This window comes from Miniopterus schreibersii (genome assembly GCF_964146895.1).
Source record: "Miniopterus schreibersii genome assembly, chromosome: X".
Lineage (NCBI taxonomy): Eukaryota > Metazoa > Chordata > Mammalia > Chiroptera > Miniopteridae > Miniopterus > Miniopterus schreibersii.
In genome coordinates this window covers 97,667,408-97,685,823 of record NC_138104.1, presented here as the reverse complement: position 1 = coordinate 97,685,823, position 18,416 = coordinate 97,667,408, and the positions used below count along the sequence as shown (strand labels likewise).

Here is an 18,416-nt window from a genome sequence, read left to right as displayed (position 1 = left end):
CAGCAGTTACAAGAATATAGCAGTCCGCCCTTACCTGTGGTTTTGCTTTCCATAGCTTCAACTGCACAACGTCAACCCCAGTCCAAAAATATTAAACAGAAAATTCCAGACATAAACAATTCGTAAGTTATAAATCACGTGCCGTTCTAAGTAGCATGATAAAATCTCACGCCATCCTGCTCCTACACACCCAGGACATGAATCATACCTTTGTCCAGCATCTCCATGCTGCATGTGCTATCTACCCATTAGTCACTTAGTAACCATCTCAGTTATAAGATCGACTGCCATGGTATCACAGTGCTCCTGTTCAAGTCACCCTTATTTTACTTAATAATGCCCCAAAGTGCAAGAGTAGTGATGCTGGCAATTTGGGTATGTCAAAGAGAAGCTGTAAAGTATATGTATGTACAGGAAAAAACACAGTCTATATAGGGTTCAGCACTCTACTCTCCAAGGTTTTAGATAACCACTGGGGGTTTTGGAACATATCCCAGGTAGATAAGAAAGGACTACTGTAATATGGTTATATGCACTTACCTCTACCGCCCTCCTTCACACAACTTACCTACTAATTTTCTACATCCATTTTTCTTTTTTCTGGTATAAATAAATTTAGTAAGGTAAATTTTAAGTATGTTTACATTTGATTCCACTAATAAGTTTATATTTAACTTAGGCCAATGAATGGGTTATGTGCATGGACCCCTCTTAAATCTCAGCAGCTATTCCATCACAGAAAATCAGGTTAGGCATGTCTAAGCCCTTGGAAGAGTCACCAAAGAAGTCCAAAGTTTTGATGACTTTTCTCTGAAAGAAAATATCTGAAAATCATAGTATTCAACTTATGAAATACAGGATCACAACTGATAAATCCATGACTAAAACAACATTAATCTACGATGCCTTCCATCAGGTCAAAATGTTCATTGATGTGTAGATTTTACTTAAGACTATCAAAGCATGAATTTAACTTGTAAAATGACCAAAATAATGTAAAACATAGTTATGCCCAACCTTTTAAAATCTATCTTCTAGATATAAATAATGGAATACCATAAGTAATTTTAAATTAAACATCAACTATAAAGGAAGCTGAGTAACCCAAAGTGCTTATAGCAGCAAGGCTTCAAAGGTCCAAGTATGGCCTCCAGCTTTACCCATATCTCCATTGTGGACTGTCAATTCAGACTACAATACTGTGCTGGTCCTCAAGAATTCTAATCACAGTCTTCTTTTATCTCTAGTTCTCTAGCCTAAACAGTGCCCTCACTGTTCTGCCTCTGGCTCCAGTGGGCACGAATACCAATAGCAGTTAGATATAATTTCAGTAAAATAAAAGAAGATGTAGTTACTTATTATCTTACCATTAGTTCCTGGTGGTTGTAATACATCTCCAGCCAGACGACACCACCCAACTGGGAAAATATCTCGGCAATAGTATTTGCACCAATAATCAAAAGCTCCACTCCAACCATCGAATGTGATATGAACTTCATCTCCTCTAACGCCTCCAATAGTTGCCGGGCATATCATATCCGGGTTCTTTTTGTCTACAGCTTCTAGTTTCATCCCCACTTTAAAATTATTTAGAGCTGGCTTTGGTGGTTCCTATCAAAACATTTAAAACGTTTTCATTCTTTAGGTGCATTAAGAAGCATTTGCTCAATTGTACTCTTACAACTTTTAGCAACCAAAAACTGAGCTCCATGTATATCAATTAAATACAAGAAGAAAACAGTTCTTACAGATCTCTCTGAAACTCTGCTCTATAACATCTCACTTACTCTGGAGCAGAGCCAAGAACCTGGAAGGAAACAAAACCAGCCTGACAGTAATTCAGCCATTCATTCATTCAAGAAATATGTATTACATACTATATACCAAGAATTCAGGATTCATTGGTAAACAAAAATATCAAAGACCCCTACTCTGGTAGAGCTTACATTCTGGTGGTGCTGGTAATAGGGTTGGGGGCTGAGTGTGGGCAAGAGAGAGAAGAAATCAACAAGAAATTTTAAAAGAGGGAGTCAAATAAACCAATAAATTTGAAAATTATAGGGTATGTTGAAAGCTGTTAAGTCCAAAGAGAAGAAACAATAACAAATAATATGCAAAATTAAACTTGAGTATAAAATGCGGACACAAGAGCATGAAAGTCATATATACAGTCTGAGGTCATTTATGATATCCAATCCAGAATACTTAAAAAAGTATTCCTTGGTTTCAAAAGTTAAAGCATGCAAATGCTAATAGGATTCTTGGAAAGCCCAAATGCTATGTTGAAAGCAACATCTTTTCTTTCAATCTGCATTTTATCCTAGTAAATGGAAACATTAGCAACCCAGTCATCCGAACCAGAAGCCTGGAAATAGTCCTACACCAGTGGTTCTCAGCTCAACTAAACATTAGTCTCACCTGAGGGCATGAAAAAGTATTAAACTGGTCCATGGTGGGGCCCAGGCATCAGCACCTTTTTAATTTCCCAGGTGATTCTAATGTGCATCCAAGACAGAACCACTGCCCTGAAGGCATACTTTTCCCTTAATACTCACATTCAAAGACCACAACCTGCCAATTCTACCCCCTAGATCTCTACAAAAATAACATTACAAGCTAACCTTCAATTAATTAGTATATGCCAGGCACTGTTTTCCATACATAAATTTAATTCTCACAACACCCTATGAAGTCAGTGAACTTATTACCCCCATTTTACAGATGATAAAATTTATGCACAACTGCCTAAGAATACACCATAATATCAGAACTAGATTTTAAGCCTAGGCAACCAACTCCTTGGAACACCCTACCCATCATCTGCCTGGCCAACTCGAACTTGTTCACTTCCAAATCCCAGCTCTCTTGGCCTCTTAAGGCTTCCCTGACCAACTCCTGCCCACTCCTAGGCCCACCTTAAACAGAGGCACTCTTGCCTTCAATTGTGAAACTATCGTTGGAATGTGTTCACTCCTCTATGAGAAGAACAGATTCTCAAAAGCAGGTACTACATCTTATTCTTCACATTATTTCTAGCACAGGACTCAATAGCAAGCAGCTAAAAAAAAAAAACAAAAACAAACAAACAAAAAAAACCTCAATGTACCAAGGAATCACCTGAAAAACAAGAAACAAGCTCTCAACTAATTCTTTCACCAAGATATAATTTAAGAAATATCTTTGGTAAATTGGTCCCTTTTGTAAATGCCCCCTTTAAACCCATCTCATCCCATATTTTCCCACTTTATCCTTCACACCCTTGCAATCTGAAAGTTCCTTAATTATTAGCCCTCAAAGTCCTTTTAATTATATATTCTTAATTTGATTCTTTAAAACCACTCTGAACGTCAGCAAAACAAAAGTTAGCTTGATCAGATATCAAAGTATTTAAAAACTAAACAGCTGGTAAGAAACAAGAGCTACATACTGCCACTAAAGATCAATTGTCTGTTGCCACATATAGGGAAATGGGGAGAAATCTTTAACAAAGGATGACCTTGGTAGTTGATAAATCTGTGCTGGACATTCACAGAATGCAGAAAACATTCAAGGCACAAATAAGGATCCCAGGACCTTAAACTGTCATATGACAGAGTAAGACTTTCTGTAGCAAAGCAAACCAAGTTCAAATGGCTATACACGCTTTTCTGCTACTTACTCTCTGAAGACTTTCATACTGTTTATTAATTCTTCTGTCATGAATTTACTTATTTAATTTACTTACATCAGTATACCCATACAAAGAAATATTAACAGAGACTCCAAAAGAAAACAAATCTTTATTTTTTTAAAGATTTATTTTTATTGATTTTTAGAGAGAAAGGGAGAGGGAGAGAGAGGAAAAAAGCATCAGTGTGAGAGTGAACAGCAATTGGCTGCCTCCTGCATGTCCCCCACCAGGGATCAAGCCCCACAACCCAGGCATGTGCCCTGACCAGGAATCGAACCAGCAATCTTTTGGTGCATGGGACGATGCCCAACCAACTGAGCCACACCAGCCAGAGCACAAATCTTTATTTATGAAAAAAGGAAGAAAGAAAGAAACCTCTCTCTTTTTTGTATAGCATAGTAAATGAAAGGGCTTTATCTCAAAATAAGGTACCTCCAGATTTAGATAATTGGCAAAATAGTTCCCTCTGCTGTCCACAAAAGGTAATGATATTTATATCACAAAGCATATATCAAAAGATATATCATTTATATCAAAGCAACTTCAGTTGCTTTAAAATGTTTTTAAAGAATATGTTTTGTCAACATCAGTTCTTGAATGACTTTCTAAACATAAAGATGTAATTTGCAAAAGCAATAGTAAAATAAACAAGGGATCATTGTCTTTTACTGTGAGAAAGAAATGATTCTGTTCAAGAAAGTGGCTAGTAAAGAATGCTCTTTTAACCTCCTTCCTCGCTGACCTACAATATGGTTCTCCTTAAAGGATATTTCTTCTCAAACCCCACCAACTCTGAAGCCAATCTCAGCATTACCTGCATTACCCCTCTGCCTGGAATATTCTTACCCTATCTTGAAGGTAGAGCCAATAGGATATGTACTGGATATAGTGTATGAAAGAGTCACCAAGGTTTCTGGTCCAAGAACTAGAAGGATAGTTGCTACTCCCTGAGATGGGAAAGGCTGCAAGAGGAGCAGTTTGAGATGTCTATTAGACATTCAAGTGGGGATGTCAAGTAGGTAGGCTGGATATACAGTCTGAGTTGGGAGCAAAAGGTCTGGACTGGAAACACAAATTTGAAAGTCATCTGCATATAAAGTGTATTTAAAGACAGGAATTAGATGAGATCACCAAGAAATTAATAAAGATCAGAGTTTCTCAACCTTGGCACTATGGCCATTTGGGGCCAGAACATTCTGTTGTGGGGGCTGTCCTATGCATTGTAGGATATTTAGCAGCATCCCTGGTCTCTACCCACTAACTGTAGGTAGCACCCTCATACAAAGTTATAACAACCAAAACTGTCCCCAGACATTGCCAATGTCCCTTGAGGGCAAATTGCTCCCCTTCCCAGTTGAGAATCACTGATACAGATAAAGAAGAGGACCAAACCCTAACATTCTACCATACCTTTTCAATTCCAGGTTACAGAGCATTATGTCACCACTTTCTTCTCAGCACCCAAAAGCAACTTACCCCTTTGTGCTTGTTCTGCTATCTCCAAATCTTAGTTCAATATCATAATCCACTTTACCTATAAATACTTAGTTGCTGAGCACTGCTGGAGAAAAGTCCCACATGCGTGTAACACATAGTGCCACACATATTTAGTCTTCATCTTTAGCTGAACGCTCCAAAATAGTCCTGTGTCCCTAGGCTGTTATCTCTCCCATCCCATACAGAAGCTATTCCAAACCTTTACTATTCACGTTAAGACTGATAATGTATCCTCACTGTATGTTTATTATTTTGTTAACTGACATTCTCCCCAAACAGAGAATAAGCTCTCCACCTCAGTGTTAGAACACAGCAGTCATTCAGTCTATGTATGAATCCTCTCCTCCAGCCTTTGTCAGTTTCTTATTTCATGCAGTAATAAACTGAGGCCATCAGCAATGAGCTCTATCAATATTCCGCTCCCACAGTTACAAATTTAACTATATCTAAGGGCATTGTTCACCTGGCCTTTAGTTCTTCCTAATGTAACTGATGAACTTCCTATCCACCAAATAGTAAAGAATCAACTTTCCCCTTAACTGACCTCTATTAAGTACCTAATATGAGTACTTATACATTATAAAGGTGAGTGGGTATTTCTCAAGGTTTTAACATTGACACTCCTTTCTTCTCCTATATATTCTGAACTAGCTCATTCATGCTCAAGGCTTCCATCACTACCATTTAAACTAAAAGCTCCCAAATCCATGTACCCAAGCAAAACCTTGTTTCTAAGCTCTAAATACTTTACTTCTAACAGTCTGTTGGTAGCCATCCTTCCAAAAATTTCCCAGAGGCATCCCAAAATGTCCAAAACAAAAACTCATCTTCTCCCTCTATATGTACTCATTTTTCTGTACTTCCCAACTTTCTTCATTCATTTAACAAATAAGTATGTACTACGACCAATGAGAGGCACTAAGAATACAAAGTCATGTTAACTATTCAAAAGGAACTCAGTCTAGGAAGCAAGAGAGTGAAAACAATGATGTAGCCCAATACCTACAAACATTGAGATATGCACAAAGTGCTACAGAAGAATAAAAATGGAGAGGGGGAATTAGAGAAGGTATCTTGAAGGATTTAATACCTGACCTGAATCTTAAAAAAGGGGGGAGTTAATCAGAGATGACCAGCTCTGAAAAGAAACGTGGTATCAGCAGGCTATTACAAGCAACTTAGAATGTAAAATCCAAAGCAAGAAGTGGCAGCCATAAACCAGATCATACGGTACCTTAAAGGCCATGTTAACAAGCTTATATTTCATCCTGAAACTCTCAAAAGAGTTTCAAGCAAGGGAATGATGTAGTAAGACTTCTGTGTCAAGTATTTCTAGCAGTTGTGTGGAAAGGTGAAGATCAGAGGCAGTTATGACTAAACAGTCCAAGCAAGAGGAAAGCCTGTATGAGGGGCAATGGTGGTAAGGTTAGAAAGAAGAGACACAACAAAGAAATAATTAGGAAGCTAAGTGGGTGGGCCTTTATAATTAATTGGCTATCCAGAGGCCAGCCAGGGTCATGGAGGAGTGAGGATTTAAAATAGCTCCTGATCAAGTTTCAAGTTTGGCTGAAAGGAGCACTCACAAATCAGTAAGAGTAAGAAAAGAAATTCAATAGAAAAAGGAAAAGGCAATAATCATGCAATTCACAGAAAAATAAAAGGCCATTAAATACATTTTAAAAGCTCAATGAACACTATAACAAAGATTTACCATCCCTATTCCCAACTCCCAAAAAAGATTCACAAAATTTTAAAAGATTGGTAATATTCAATGTTAGTGAATGTCTGGGAATACAAACATACCTATACACTAGTAGTAGAGCATAGCTTGGAACACCCTTTTGGAATGCAATTTAACAGTATATATCAACACCTAAAGCATACATTCCCCTTGAACCAGCAATTCTACTTCTAAGAACATAGCAGCTATTCACACTTATATAAAAAGCTCTGTGCAAGAATGCTTACTGTAGATGATAAACAATACGGAGAATATGGAGAGAATCTAAACATCCATCCTTAGGCAGAGATGAAATCAATTGTGGTAATCCATACCACAGAAGATTACCTGAAGTATATATGAAATGAAATGGAAAGATTTCCAAAATATATATATAATTTAGGGGAAAAACTAAATTACAGAATATATACAATATATTCCAATTTATGTTAAAAAAAGAAAAGAAAAGCCCATATATATGTTTGTGAATGCACAGAAAAAGGTCTGGAAGAACACAAATAAAACCAATTTGGAGAGAAGAGTGAAATAGAAGAATGGGCGGGATAAAGAATACTCATTTTTTACTCTAGCTAAATGTATGGTTTGATTTTCTACCCCCCACGGAAACATGAACTACTTTTATAATTTAAAAAATGAAAAACATAATGTGTAGGACATGAGGCTTGTGACTAGCTGATAAAACAATTTGATAAGTAAATAGATTCAATGGCTTTTCTAAAGGCAAAGCCCAAGCTAATAAGCGTTTAATAAAAACTACTGCTAGTCCTGGTCGGTGTGGCTCAGTGGTTAGCATCAGCCTGCTCACCACAGGGTCACATGTTCAATTCCCAGTCAAGGGTACCTACCTGGGTTGCAGGTACAATCCCTGGCCCCAGTTGGAGTGCATGCAGGAGGCAACCAATTGATGTGTCTCTCTCACATTAATGCTTTCTCTCTCTCCCTCTCTCTCTCCCCACCCTTCCCTTCCACTCTCTCTTAAAAAAAAATCAATGGAAAAAATATGCTCTGGTGAGGATTAATAACAACAACAACAACAAAATACTACTAAATATCTCCCTGTTATTAGCTATTCTCACATATGCTTTACCCACTGCCCAAAGGGCTTGCATTTGCTCGTGTTCTTTGCTTATAGGGCAGCCCACTTTTGGCACCCATGCTGCTCAAAGCTGCACTCAAATAATTTTATTTTGCAGTGCATGAGTCATATTTTTTTAAAGAATAGTTTATTGATTTTTTAGAGAGAGAGGAAGGGAGAGAGAGAAACATCGACGTGAGAGCTCAACATCAACTGGCTGCCTCCTGCATGCCCCCTACAGGGGATCGTGCCCCAAAACCCAGACATGTGCCCTTGATGGGGAATGGAACCAGCAACCTCCCAGTGCACGAGATGATGCCCAATCAACTGAACCACACTGGCCAGGGCACAGAAGTCATATTAATTGATACGTCACATCCTTAAATCCTTAATCATCTTCTTCAAAAAAAAGTTTTTAAAAACTACAATCAATGTTTATCATTCCTGATATGAAGAGTTGTAATAAAATTTAAGCGACTGAGAAAACAATTAGGACAACAGGTGAGAAAGAAATATTTGACCCATAATTTAACTAAAACTTGGCTTTTATTCATTGTTTATTAACATAGTGTACTCTTTCGACAATTTCTTGAGTACAAACTATTTTTGGAATTTTCCCTTTGTTATTTAACAAGTATTTCCTTATAAAAAATTCATTCTGATGACTGTTTTTAACATTCTTTTACTTCTGAAAACAAATCTCTCCAAGTAACCTTCAAGTGGTTTTTTTGGTCCATCATCATTTTCTCCAATATCAAAGGGATGACTAACATAGCTAAGTGAGGGGAAGCTTCACTTCTGAAGGTAAATAAAAATTAGCAACAAACATCTGCTTCCAGTAGAGCACCCCTTTCATATCTAAAGTCAAGAAAAAGGGTACTAATTCATTTTGACTAGTGGATTATTATAATTGACTTGCTGTTTGGGGCTGAATTGTGTGCTCCCATCAACTACAAGCCAAGAAGAGAGGCCTCAAAAAAAGCAAGACTGATGACACCTTGACCTCAAACTTTTAGCCTCTGGAGCTTTGAGAAAATAAATTTATGAGGTTTAAGATACTGTTATGGGCTTATTGTGTCCTCAACAAAATTCATAAATTGAAGCCCTAACCCAAAATATGACTATTTAGGGATAGGGCCTTTTTATAAAGGTAATAAAGGTTACAAGAGGTCATAAGGGTGGGCCTTAATCCAACAGAACTGTCGTCCTTATAAGAGGAGGAAAAGATACCAGAGATTCCTCTCTCTCTGTGCATGTACAGAGAAGAGGCCATGTGAAAACACAGTGGAAAGGCAGCCATTTATAAGCTGAGAGGACTCACCAGAAATCAACCCTGATGGCACTTTAATTTTGCACTTCTGGCCTCCAGAACTGTGAAAAATTAAATTTCTTTTGCTTAAGCCATTGGGTCTGTGGTAGTTTGGCAGCCCTAGCAGACTAATACACTTGCCAACCCAGTAATTTAAAAAGCATTTTTGCTTTTTCATGTTAGAGAAGACAAACTATTTAAGTACCCCATTAAAAAAATAAAACCACAGCCCGGCCAGCGTGGCTCAGCAGTTAAGCATCACCCTAGGATCCAGGAGATTGCGGTTCAATCCCCGGTCAGGGCACATGCCCGGGTTGTGGGCTCGATCCGCAGTCGGGGGCATGCAGGAGGCAGCCAATCAATGACTCTCTCATCATCGATGTTTCTATCTCTCTCTCTGCCTCTCTCGTCCTCTCTCTGAAATCAATAAAGATATACTTTAAAATAAATAAATAAATGAATAAATGAATGAATGAATGAATGAAACCACAGCCCAGCTAATGGAAGCCCTTTATAAATTCTTTCCTACCTCCTTGAAGAATGTAGCAGGTGCCATTTCGGATCCATCCAGTGTTCGCAAAAGGAACATCGGCCAAGATGATGTACTCATCTGGTACCCTATTTTAAAAATTAAATCAGATATCATGAAAAAGCCTCCCTATGATATTACAGCAAGTTGGTATTAAAAATAGCTTTCATTTACTATTCTCCAGAGAATGTCTTTCTTATTGAGGAAGTCAGGAAATGGGCAAGAGGAGTAGCTGCACTCTCCAATCAGTTCTACTGTACCCACTGTATTATTTGGCAACAATGCTACAGTGGAGGTAGAAGCCACTAGGTAGTGGCTTATAGAAGCCACTAACTAGAGTTCACCAACATACATGTATACGTTGGGAGTGGACCACAACACTCGGGTGTTCCAAGCCAGAACCCAAGAGAGCTTCCATTTCCCACCAACAGCCTCACAAGCTGGGCGAAGGCTGCAAAAGACTTCCAGACCCTCTTTTTCCCCTGCCTGATTTCCTTTCAGAAAAAGACAGTTTTCTGTCCAACTCAACAAACGTACACTAACAATGGTGCATTTCATTTGATGTAAATTTCACCTAAAAATGTAAATAAACACAACTTTAATTAATGATATGCATGCTAAAGTATTCAAGGGAAATGTACTGATGTCAATTACTTACTCTGAAATATATTTAAAAATAAAATGAATTGATAAATTGATAGAAAGGCAGATGGGTAGATAAGTGATAAAGCAAATATAATAAAATGATAATAGCAGAACCTAGGTAGTAGGTAGATAGGTATTCACTGTAAAATTCTTTCACCTTGTATGTTTGAAATTTTTCATACAATATTTTAGAGAAAAATCCACCTCTCACTTTAGCAATCTTTACACACACTAAACATGATCTTCTCTTGGAATATGTATCAGATGCTATCAAAATAGACTCAATAGGTATCTTTTCTAGAGATCTTACAATTAATGGTGACAGCATCTGGGAACAGAGGTCTGCTAGTTTTACTGCTTCCTGGGGGCAGTAAAACTTCTGTTTCAGGCAACACTTGCCTGCCTTGATGCCAGAATTGGAGAGAACTTGTCATGCATCCTTGATGGATACATGCATTAAGATAGGGAGGCACATGAATCACTGGCAACAGGTCCATCAGTAGGATAAAACATGCAAAAAAGTTCAGACAGAAAGTCATCCTATTATAATCCTGTATCAAAACCCCCTAATATGATTAGGGAAATAATTGTTGCTAGGAAAAATGGGGGGGATTTGTTACTCCCTTATAATAAGTCAATATTATTAGTGATATCTACTAAAGTTACCCACAGCATAGATTTTCCACACTGTGTTCAGAATATTGACTGAAAATCAGTCTCTGGTCCTTATGCCTTTCTCTTAACCCCTATCTTATCCTATTGCATCATATACCACGATTTTTCTCAGTTTAACATTTTTCTTAATTCTGTAACCCACCATTCACTCAGAATACAGAATATGCAAAATCACTTATTTTCTATAGAATATCATGGTACGCCTAAGTAGTAAAAGAAAAATTTTGCCCAAAATTAGAGTCACACACTTTTTACCTATTAAAAAGTTGGTCAAAATGGAGAACTTTGTACTTAAAAACCTTTTCCAGTAAGTTCCATCCATTTCCTCCTTTTCAAAGACCTAAATTTACTGACTCCTACCTGTCTCACTGGGATTTCTTCCCACTATAGATGAAATGGAATTTCCAAGTTTGTATCTGGAACCTGGATGTGGAATCCCCTATGCTCACCTCTATACTGAAAATGCTGAATGGCTCAGTGGACAATATTGAGGGAGGAAGTGACTTGTATCAAATGCTACAGACTACTCCCCCAAAAGGGCTTCTGAATCTGCATGAGCTTCTAAATCTAGTAGAGCAGCTTTTGATATTTCAAGTTTGAAGACAGCATGAGTCTTTCCCTGGAGTGGGAAACCTTTAGCACACATAAAGCAAATATATACTTAGTGAAACTCTCTAACATATGATACTGATGAGTTCCTCTCTCATACATTCTTCACATTAATCACCTGACCATCTAATTGCAAGAATGTCTAGAAGAGATTTTTAAAAGGCCATTATAACTATTTCTACTGAATATTACATTAATAAGAATATGTTATTTTAAAAACTGTTTATCCTTACCTAGTGGAGGCTGAAGTAAGTCCCCTTGCTGTTCACATGTCCCAACGGGCTGTATGTCTGAAGAATCGACAAGTCTCCAAAAATCATTTTTATCATCACTACCATCAAGGCGTAAACGTAACCTGGCACCAGTAACTCCGATAATTGTGGCAATACATGTTGAAGTCGTATTGCGAGGGTCATGGGCTTCCAATTTCATACCAACTTTGAATTCATTAGTTGGTGGAATCTTGGACTGCGCGCGCACACACACACACACACACACACACACACACACAAATACAATTTTGTTAAAATGCATCAATTATAAGAAAAACAAATGGTCAGTTATGTTACCAGAATACTTGAAGAGCATTTAAGTAACAGTCACAGCAGATGGTGAACAAAGTTAAGAACTATAAGAGTCAAGAAAAAGATGTTCAAACCCTCCCCTTGACTTGACATGCAGCATAAAAACACAACTGCAGGTTTTACTCATTTGCAGACTTCCAGGCAACCCAAATACGGCCTCTAAAATGCACCGAGTGGCTTCTAAAATAGGAATCTGTTAAGGCCACTCCCCTTGAAATAAGCCAACTGGTAGCTCACCACTGCTTAAGATAAAAGTCCAAGTGCTCAGTACAGTATAAAAACCCCCACACCTTTAACCTCATTCCTACACTATCGCCTCTACCCACTTTGTGCTCCAGCCACCCCATGCCATCCCTCACACTTGGGTTCTTTTATACCCATGTGCCTTCGTTTTGGATGTTCTCTCTACCTGGAATATTCTTCTCCTCATTCCAACCATCTCAGATAGCACCTCTTTTGTTAGCCTTCCCAATATAGAGTTATCACACTTCTCTCATAATTATTTATTTACATCTGTCTTTCCCTCCAGATGGGCAGTTGTAAGGGCTTTCGTATACCTGACACTAAGGAAATTCTTAATGAATGAAGTGCAAAGAGACCATCTGGCTCTTAAATGGCACTGCCATAATTCCACCATCTCCTCACCACCTGAACCTAACAATCACCCTTCAACAAGTTAATAGCTTACATTAATGTATTCAATATCTGCCTGGCCTATGTGGCTCAGTGGTTGAGCATCAACCTATGATCCAGAAGATCGTGTTTCGATTCCCAGTCAGGGCACATGCCCAGGTTGTGGGCTCAGTCCCCACTGGGGGCCGTGCAGGAGGCGGCTCATCAATGACTCGCTCATCATTGATGTTTCTATCTCTCTCTCCCCCTCTCCCTTCCTCTCTCTGAAAATCAATAAAAATATATTTAAATATATATATATTCAACATCTATAGAATTTTGGCATACCTGTCTGAAACAATCTGCAGGAGCACTTAAAGATCCAGTCTCTTTCAAGTAACTGTCCCAATGGAAATCATCTGGAAATAAATATATAAAATAATTTTTAATATATACAATATGTATACTAATTTTCAAGAATAAAATGGGTTTAAGTTCCATATCTCGTTAAAAAAAAATACTTCCTAAGAGCAGATTCAAACTTCCTGATCTATATTTGATTACCAGCATAGAAATAAAAAATAAAACAACTTCCTGATAATAATGGCTCTGGTACAAATTACAAGCCAGATCTTCTCAATGTAATGAGGACTATAGCAGTGATTCTAAAAATGTGGATTCAAGAAACAACTATAGAGTAATAGCAAATTTTACTCATCTGTCTCTAATATAAATGTACTCAAGACGTATTTTAAACATCTCATCCCATTAATGTGATGGTGCTTCTTTGTTTTTCATGGGGAACTAAAGATGTTTAGGTGTATGGTCTAACAGAATTTTATGGAAAGAAAAAATCTGAGAACTACAATTGTTTCTCAACTGACTAGTCAACCTCCATCCAGGTATCAAGAATATGGTGACAGAAAAAAGCAGTAAACCAGTCATTGGTACAGTCACTGATATGGATTGTTTTAATGGTCTACATGTTCTATACACTCCTGCTGTGCTTTCTCTACTTAGTCTTCAGGAAAAGCTCAGAAAGCAGTACTTTGCCTGGCTTAAACACTTCAATTCACTGTGCCCGTCAGATGCCAAAGACACTGAGAGAAATATTTGATAGCTGTATTAAAGGTACTATTAATTCATACAAAGTTTAATTCTCATCAACCATGAGATTTTTCTATACTCTCAATTTAATTTTGTTACTATAAAAATATTGGTTTTGACATTTCCCCTTTCTGGGGGAATTTACATTACTAACCTCTTATAGATCCTTTAAAGGATATAACGCACTGAAACACACACACAGAAACCAAGTGCTCATAAATGTTTAACAGCCAGCTTTCCAGAAAATACAAACAAAAAGCCTGACTGGTAGTGTTTGCAAACTTCTGCGATGTAAATACTACCACCATAGCTGACTGCAAGGTGCCAAGGTGAAGTCACTAACTACAAAACTGGAAAGAGATATGCACAAATGGCTCTCCCAAGCTGGTGTGAACCAGCTTCAGCATACCATCGATAAATGTGTGTACATTTATATGTGTATGTACAAATATTATATGTCATACCTAACACTGTACACCCTGCTTTTTTAACTTAACAATAAATTTAAGAGATTGTTCCATTAAAAAAAATACTGTGTTTAAGGCCACTTCAGATGATGTAAAGTGAGTGCTACCACACTGCTTAAAGGTATACAGCAGAATGTTGAGAATATGGGCTCTGGAGTCAAACCTGCCTCCTTCCAGTCAGGCTCTGACTCTTTCTAGCTATGTGACCCTGACAAAGTCATCTCACTTTCTCAACCTCAGTTCCTTCTTCTATAAAATGGGGAATGTAATAAGTATGGTACAAGGTATTTTGAGAATTAAGTGAAGTAGCATACACGTAAGTGACTCAATAAATAGTACGTTATAATTATAAAACTAAATGTCATAGTTGTGCCTAAATTTATGAATACTGGATGGCTTTTTCAAAAAGTGAAAACTGAGATCCATGGCTCCAAAATTAAACTGACCAGGATATTTCAGTGACCTCCTAAGCACTAGCCCGACAATCAGGAGACACAAGATTCCAACTGAAGCTCTACCAACATATGGTCTTGGAGAGTATTTTTTTAAAAAAGAACAAAATGAAACATGAATTTGGGGGGAGGGGGGTGGCTAGGATGACGTTAAGGAGCTGATATCCCAGGAAGAAAAGAGTGTAAGCTGAAAATAATGACTGGGAAACTAAAACCATTTCACAATTATACCTCAAAGAACTCTTCCATAAACCAGTTATATTTGTAAAATTTTTCCATGACATTTGAAAATACTTAATCCATATCTCTAACACAATTTTTTAATACTCTATCACCATCTGTGTCTGAATGGGCTTTAATTTGAGCTAGCAAATCCTTTATACTAGTGCACTGTATAATATGATCATAATATGATCATTTTCTATTGTATCACTAGCTAATGACCATATGTAGGATTTAATCATTGGAGTCTTAATTTTTTTATTCATAAGGCAAAATTTTAGTCTGCAAAACTGTTCATCTTGGCTGCCCCTGTACTCAGACTCTCCCATTAACTTAGGGGAAACATACATAGCAACAGGTTTTACTAATTTAGATTTTACACATCTGCAATACCACAGCTGGAATTCCTGACCAAGAGCCAAAATAGTCAGAAAGTCTTAGTCAAGTCTGAGGTCCCAGTCTGCCTCTACATCTTATCCTCACTGACAAACTGGGACGAGGTGGAGGGGATTCTCTCAGAAAAGAAGCCTGGGAACTGATAGGTTTGTTCAAGAGAAACCTAACTTTGTGCTCTGATTGTTAATGGCACATGCCCATGGTTCCTTCTTGTTTGACTTGTACTCTATTCTAGTCCATTATTTGTCCAAAAACCTTTTGGCAAACTGAACACAATCTATATGAGCCCCCTGCTCTTCTTCAGAGTAAATCAGAATCACATTGTTTTCTAGTGTGAGGCTGGGGTTCAGAGTCTAGTAAAGATGGGCAAAACATCTGGAGTTAGAAGCTTCTCCGCTGAATGATCACAGCACCCGTTACTTCACAGCACTTATCACAAATGAAGTTGGGCACTTATTTAATGTCTATCTTGCTTCCTAAACTCAAAGAAGGCAGGAATCATGTCTGTCTCATTCATCACTGGATTCCCATAGTACGCGCCAGGCACTGTCCTAGGTACTAGAGATACAGCAGTTAATAAAACAGACAAAAATCCTGGCTCTCTTACAGCTTACCTTCTAGTAGTCACTCACTGATTTCTAAAACAAGATGTTAAGATCAGAGCCCTAAGAAATATCTGCAGATGTCTGTCAATTTAAGTAATCTCATTGTTTAAATCAAAAGTTTGAGAATTTTAAAAAGTTACTAGTTTCAACCTTCAAGAATATATTTTTTAAATTTACTTTAATGAAATTCTCAGAATAGGCAAATCTACAGAGACAAAAAGTAGATAAGTGGTTGCCTAGAGCTGGGGAGGGGAGAGGCATTGGGAGAAAATGGAAAGTAATTGCTAACTAGATACAGGATTTCTTTTTAGGGTGATAAAAATGTTCTAAAATTGTCTGTGATGATGGTTGCACAACTCTGTAAATATACTGAAAACCACTGAATTGTATACTTTAAATGGGTGAATTGTATGGTATGTAAATTACATCTAAACAAAACTGTTATATTTTTTAAATGGTTGGAGAGGAATTTGTAGAGATGAGGAAGAACATTCTAACCTAATGGCCTCCATTTCCTTGGAGGATTTTAGAGGTTGAAGGGAAGAACTGAAGGACAAGTAAGGCCAATAGGAAAAATAAGGAAGCATTAAGGGCCCAGCATTGAAAGCGAATGATTCCGGTGGGATTACCTCTATAGGCAATCTTCCTGTAGGAACAGAAAGGCATATATGAACTACTACAAGAGTGGGGCTGGCAAGGTAGGTACAACAGAAAGACAAAGGAAAGGGCAAGAGCTTTGCCTGGTAATCTGGTAAACACAATAAGTTTGCTATTTTTTTATTCAGACTTTTGTGGGCATATGACTTATTTTCTCATTTTCCTTAAGAGCACGCACAATGAGTCAGATGTACCTCCAGTGCCTCTGATGCAGTGCTATACACATGCTGTTTACAATAAGAAATTAATTCAGTGTTAATAAACAAAATTAACATTTACTGAACATATACAATACCTAGGAATTATACTAGGTACTGCATATTCATTTTTTTAAACTTAAATTCCAATAATCCAATGAGGTGAGTAGTATTATCCCTGTGCTTCAGAGAAAAAAAAAGAACGTTGAGTAATTTGCCCAAGGTCACAAAGCCAGTAAAGAATGAGGCCAGCCCGGCCAGTGTTGCTCAATGCTTGAGTGTCGACACACTCACCAAGAGATCACCGGTTCGGTTCCCAGTCTGGGCACTTGCCCAGGTTGCGGGCTCAATACCCAGTGGAGGGCATATGGGAAACAGCTGATCAATATTTCTCTCTCTCAGAGATGTTTCTCTCCCTCTCCCTCTCCCATCCTTTCTCTCTAGAATCATAGAATCAATAAACATATTTAAAAAAAAAAAAAAAAGAATGAGGTCAGCCCTGGCCTGGTGGTTCAGTTGGTTGGAGTGTCATCTCATACAACAAAAGGTTGTGGGTTCAGTTCCTGGTCAGGGTATACACCTAGCCTGCAGATTCGATCCCCGGTCAGGTCACATACAGGAGACAACTAATCAATGTTTCTCTCTCTCCCTTCCTCTCTCTAAAATCAATAAAAACATATCCTCAGGTGAGGATTAAAAAAAAAAAAAAAAAGAATGAGGCCAAGATTCTAAAACAGGTCTGTCAGACCTATCAATCCCTAAGTTTTTATCCACTTTTATCAACTGTCTTTTGACCATCAAAAACGGACTTTCACATTGACTCTAATGTTAAAAGGGTTTTTATTAGTAATCAAGTTATTTTAAATTGGTAATACATTGTAATTAATAACTAGATATCTTTAATTTGGCAAAATTTACATTGAAATACATGGTTATATTTTTACTTAATCCCATACCAATTTATCTCTAAGTAAAACCAAAGTAAAATTTTCAAAATAAAAAACTATTTTTTGACCTTTCTTATTGCTTAGATTTTATATTTACAAGAGTTTGCTGTACAGAGACTACATCAAAAGCAGTAAGAGTTCATATCAACACTGAGGAAAAAAATTTGTTGCATCAAACTACTTTAAAACCTACCACCTTGCACAGCTGTGCCCGATTGAGAAGTTTTCTCTTGATTCTCCTTCTTCACATTCATTGAATCTAAAGAAAACAAAACAGTAAGCAATTCCAGAAGACCACAGCAACAGTCTGAAAAGGCACTTAGAAAAACTATAAACTAAAACTGTTTTCTGATAGGAGCCAGTTTCAATTTTATAATATTCTTGGTTTTTGCACAGGATTTCACTTTCTAACATACTATG

At 37.5% G+C, this 18,416-nt stretch overlaps 1 protein-coding gene across 1 annotated transcript in view; it reads right to left on the bottom strand.

Moving 5' to 3' along the window:
* Positions 1–18,416, bottom strand: part of SCML2 (Scm polycomb group protein like 2) — a 102,245-nt gene that overhangs the window by 65,452 nt on the left and 18,377 nt on the right. The window contains exons 3-7 of the mRNA XM_081125876.1: positions 18,190–18,255; positions 13,295–13,365; positions 11,984–12,218; positions 9,822–9,910; positions 1,368–1,611 (exon numbers count right to left, since the gene is read on the bottom strand). Of these exons, the coding sequence (XP_080982002.1) occupies positions 1,368–1,611; positions 9,822–9,910; positions 11,984–12,218; positions 13,295–13,365; positions 18,190–18,255 (705 nt within the window). The remainder of the gene's footprint in view (positions 1–1,367; positions 1,612–9,821; positions 9,911–11,983; positions 12,219–13,294; positions 13,366–18,189; positions 18,256–18,416) is intronic.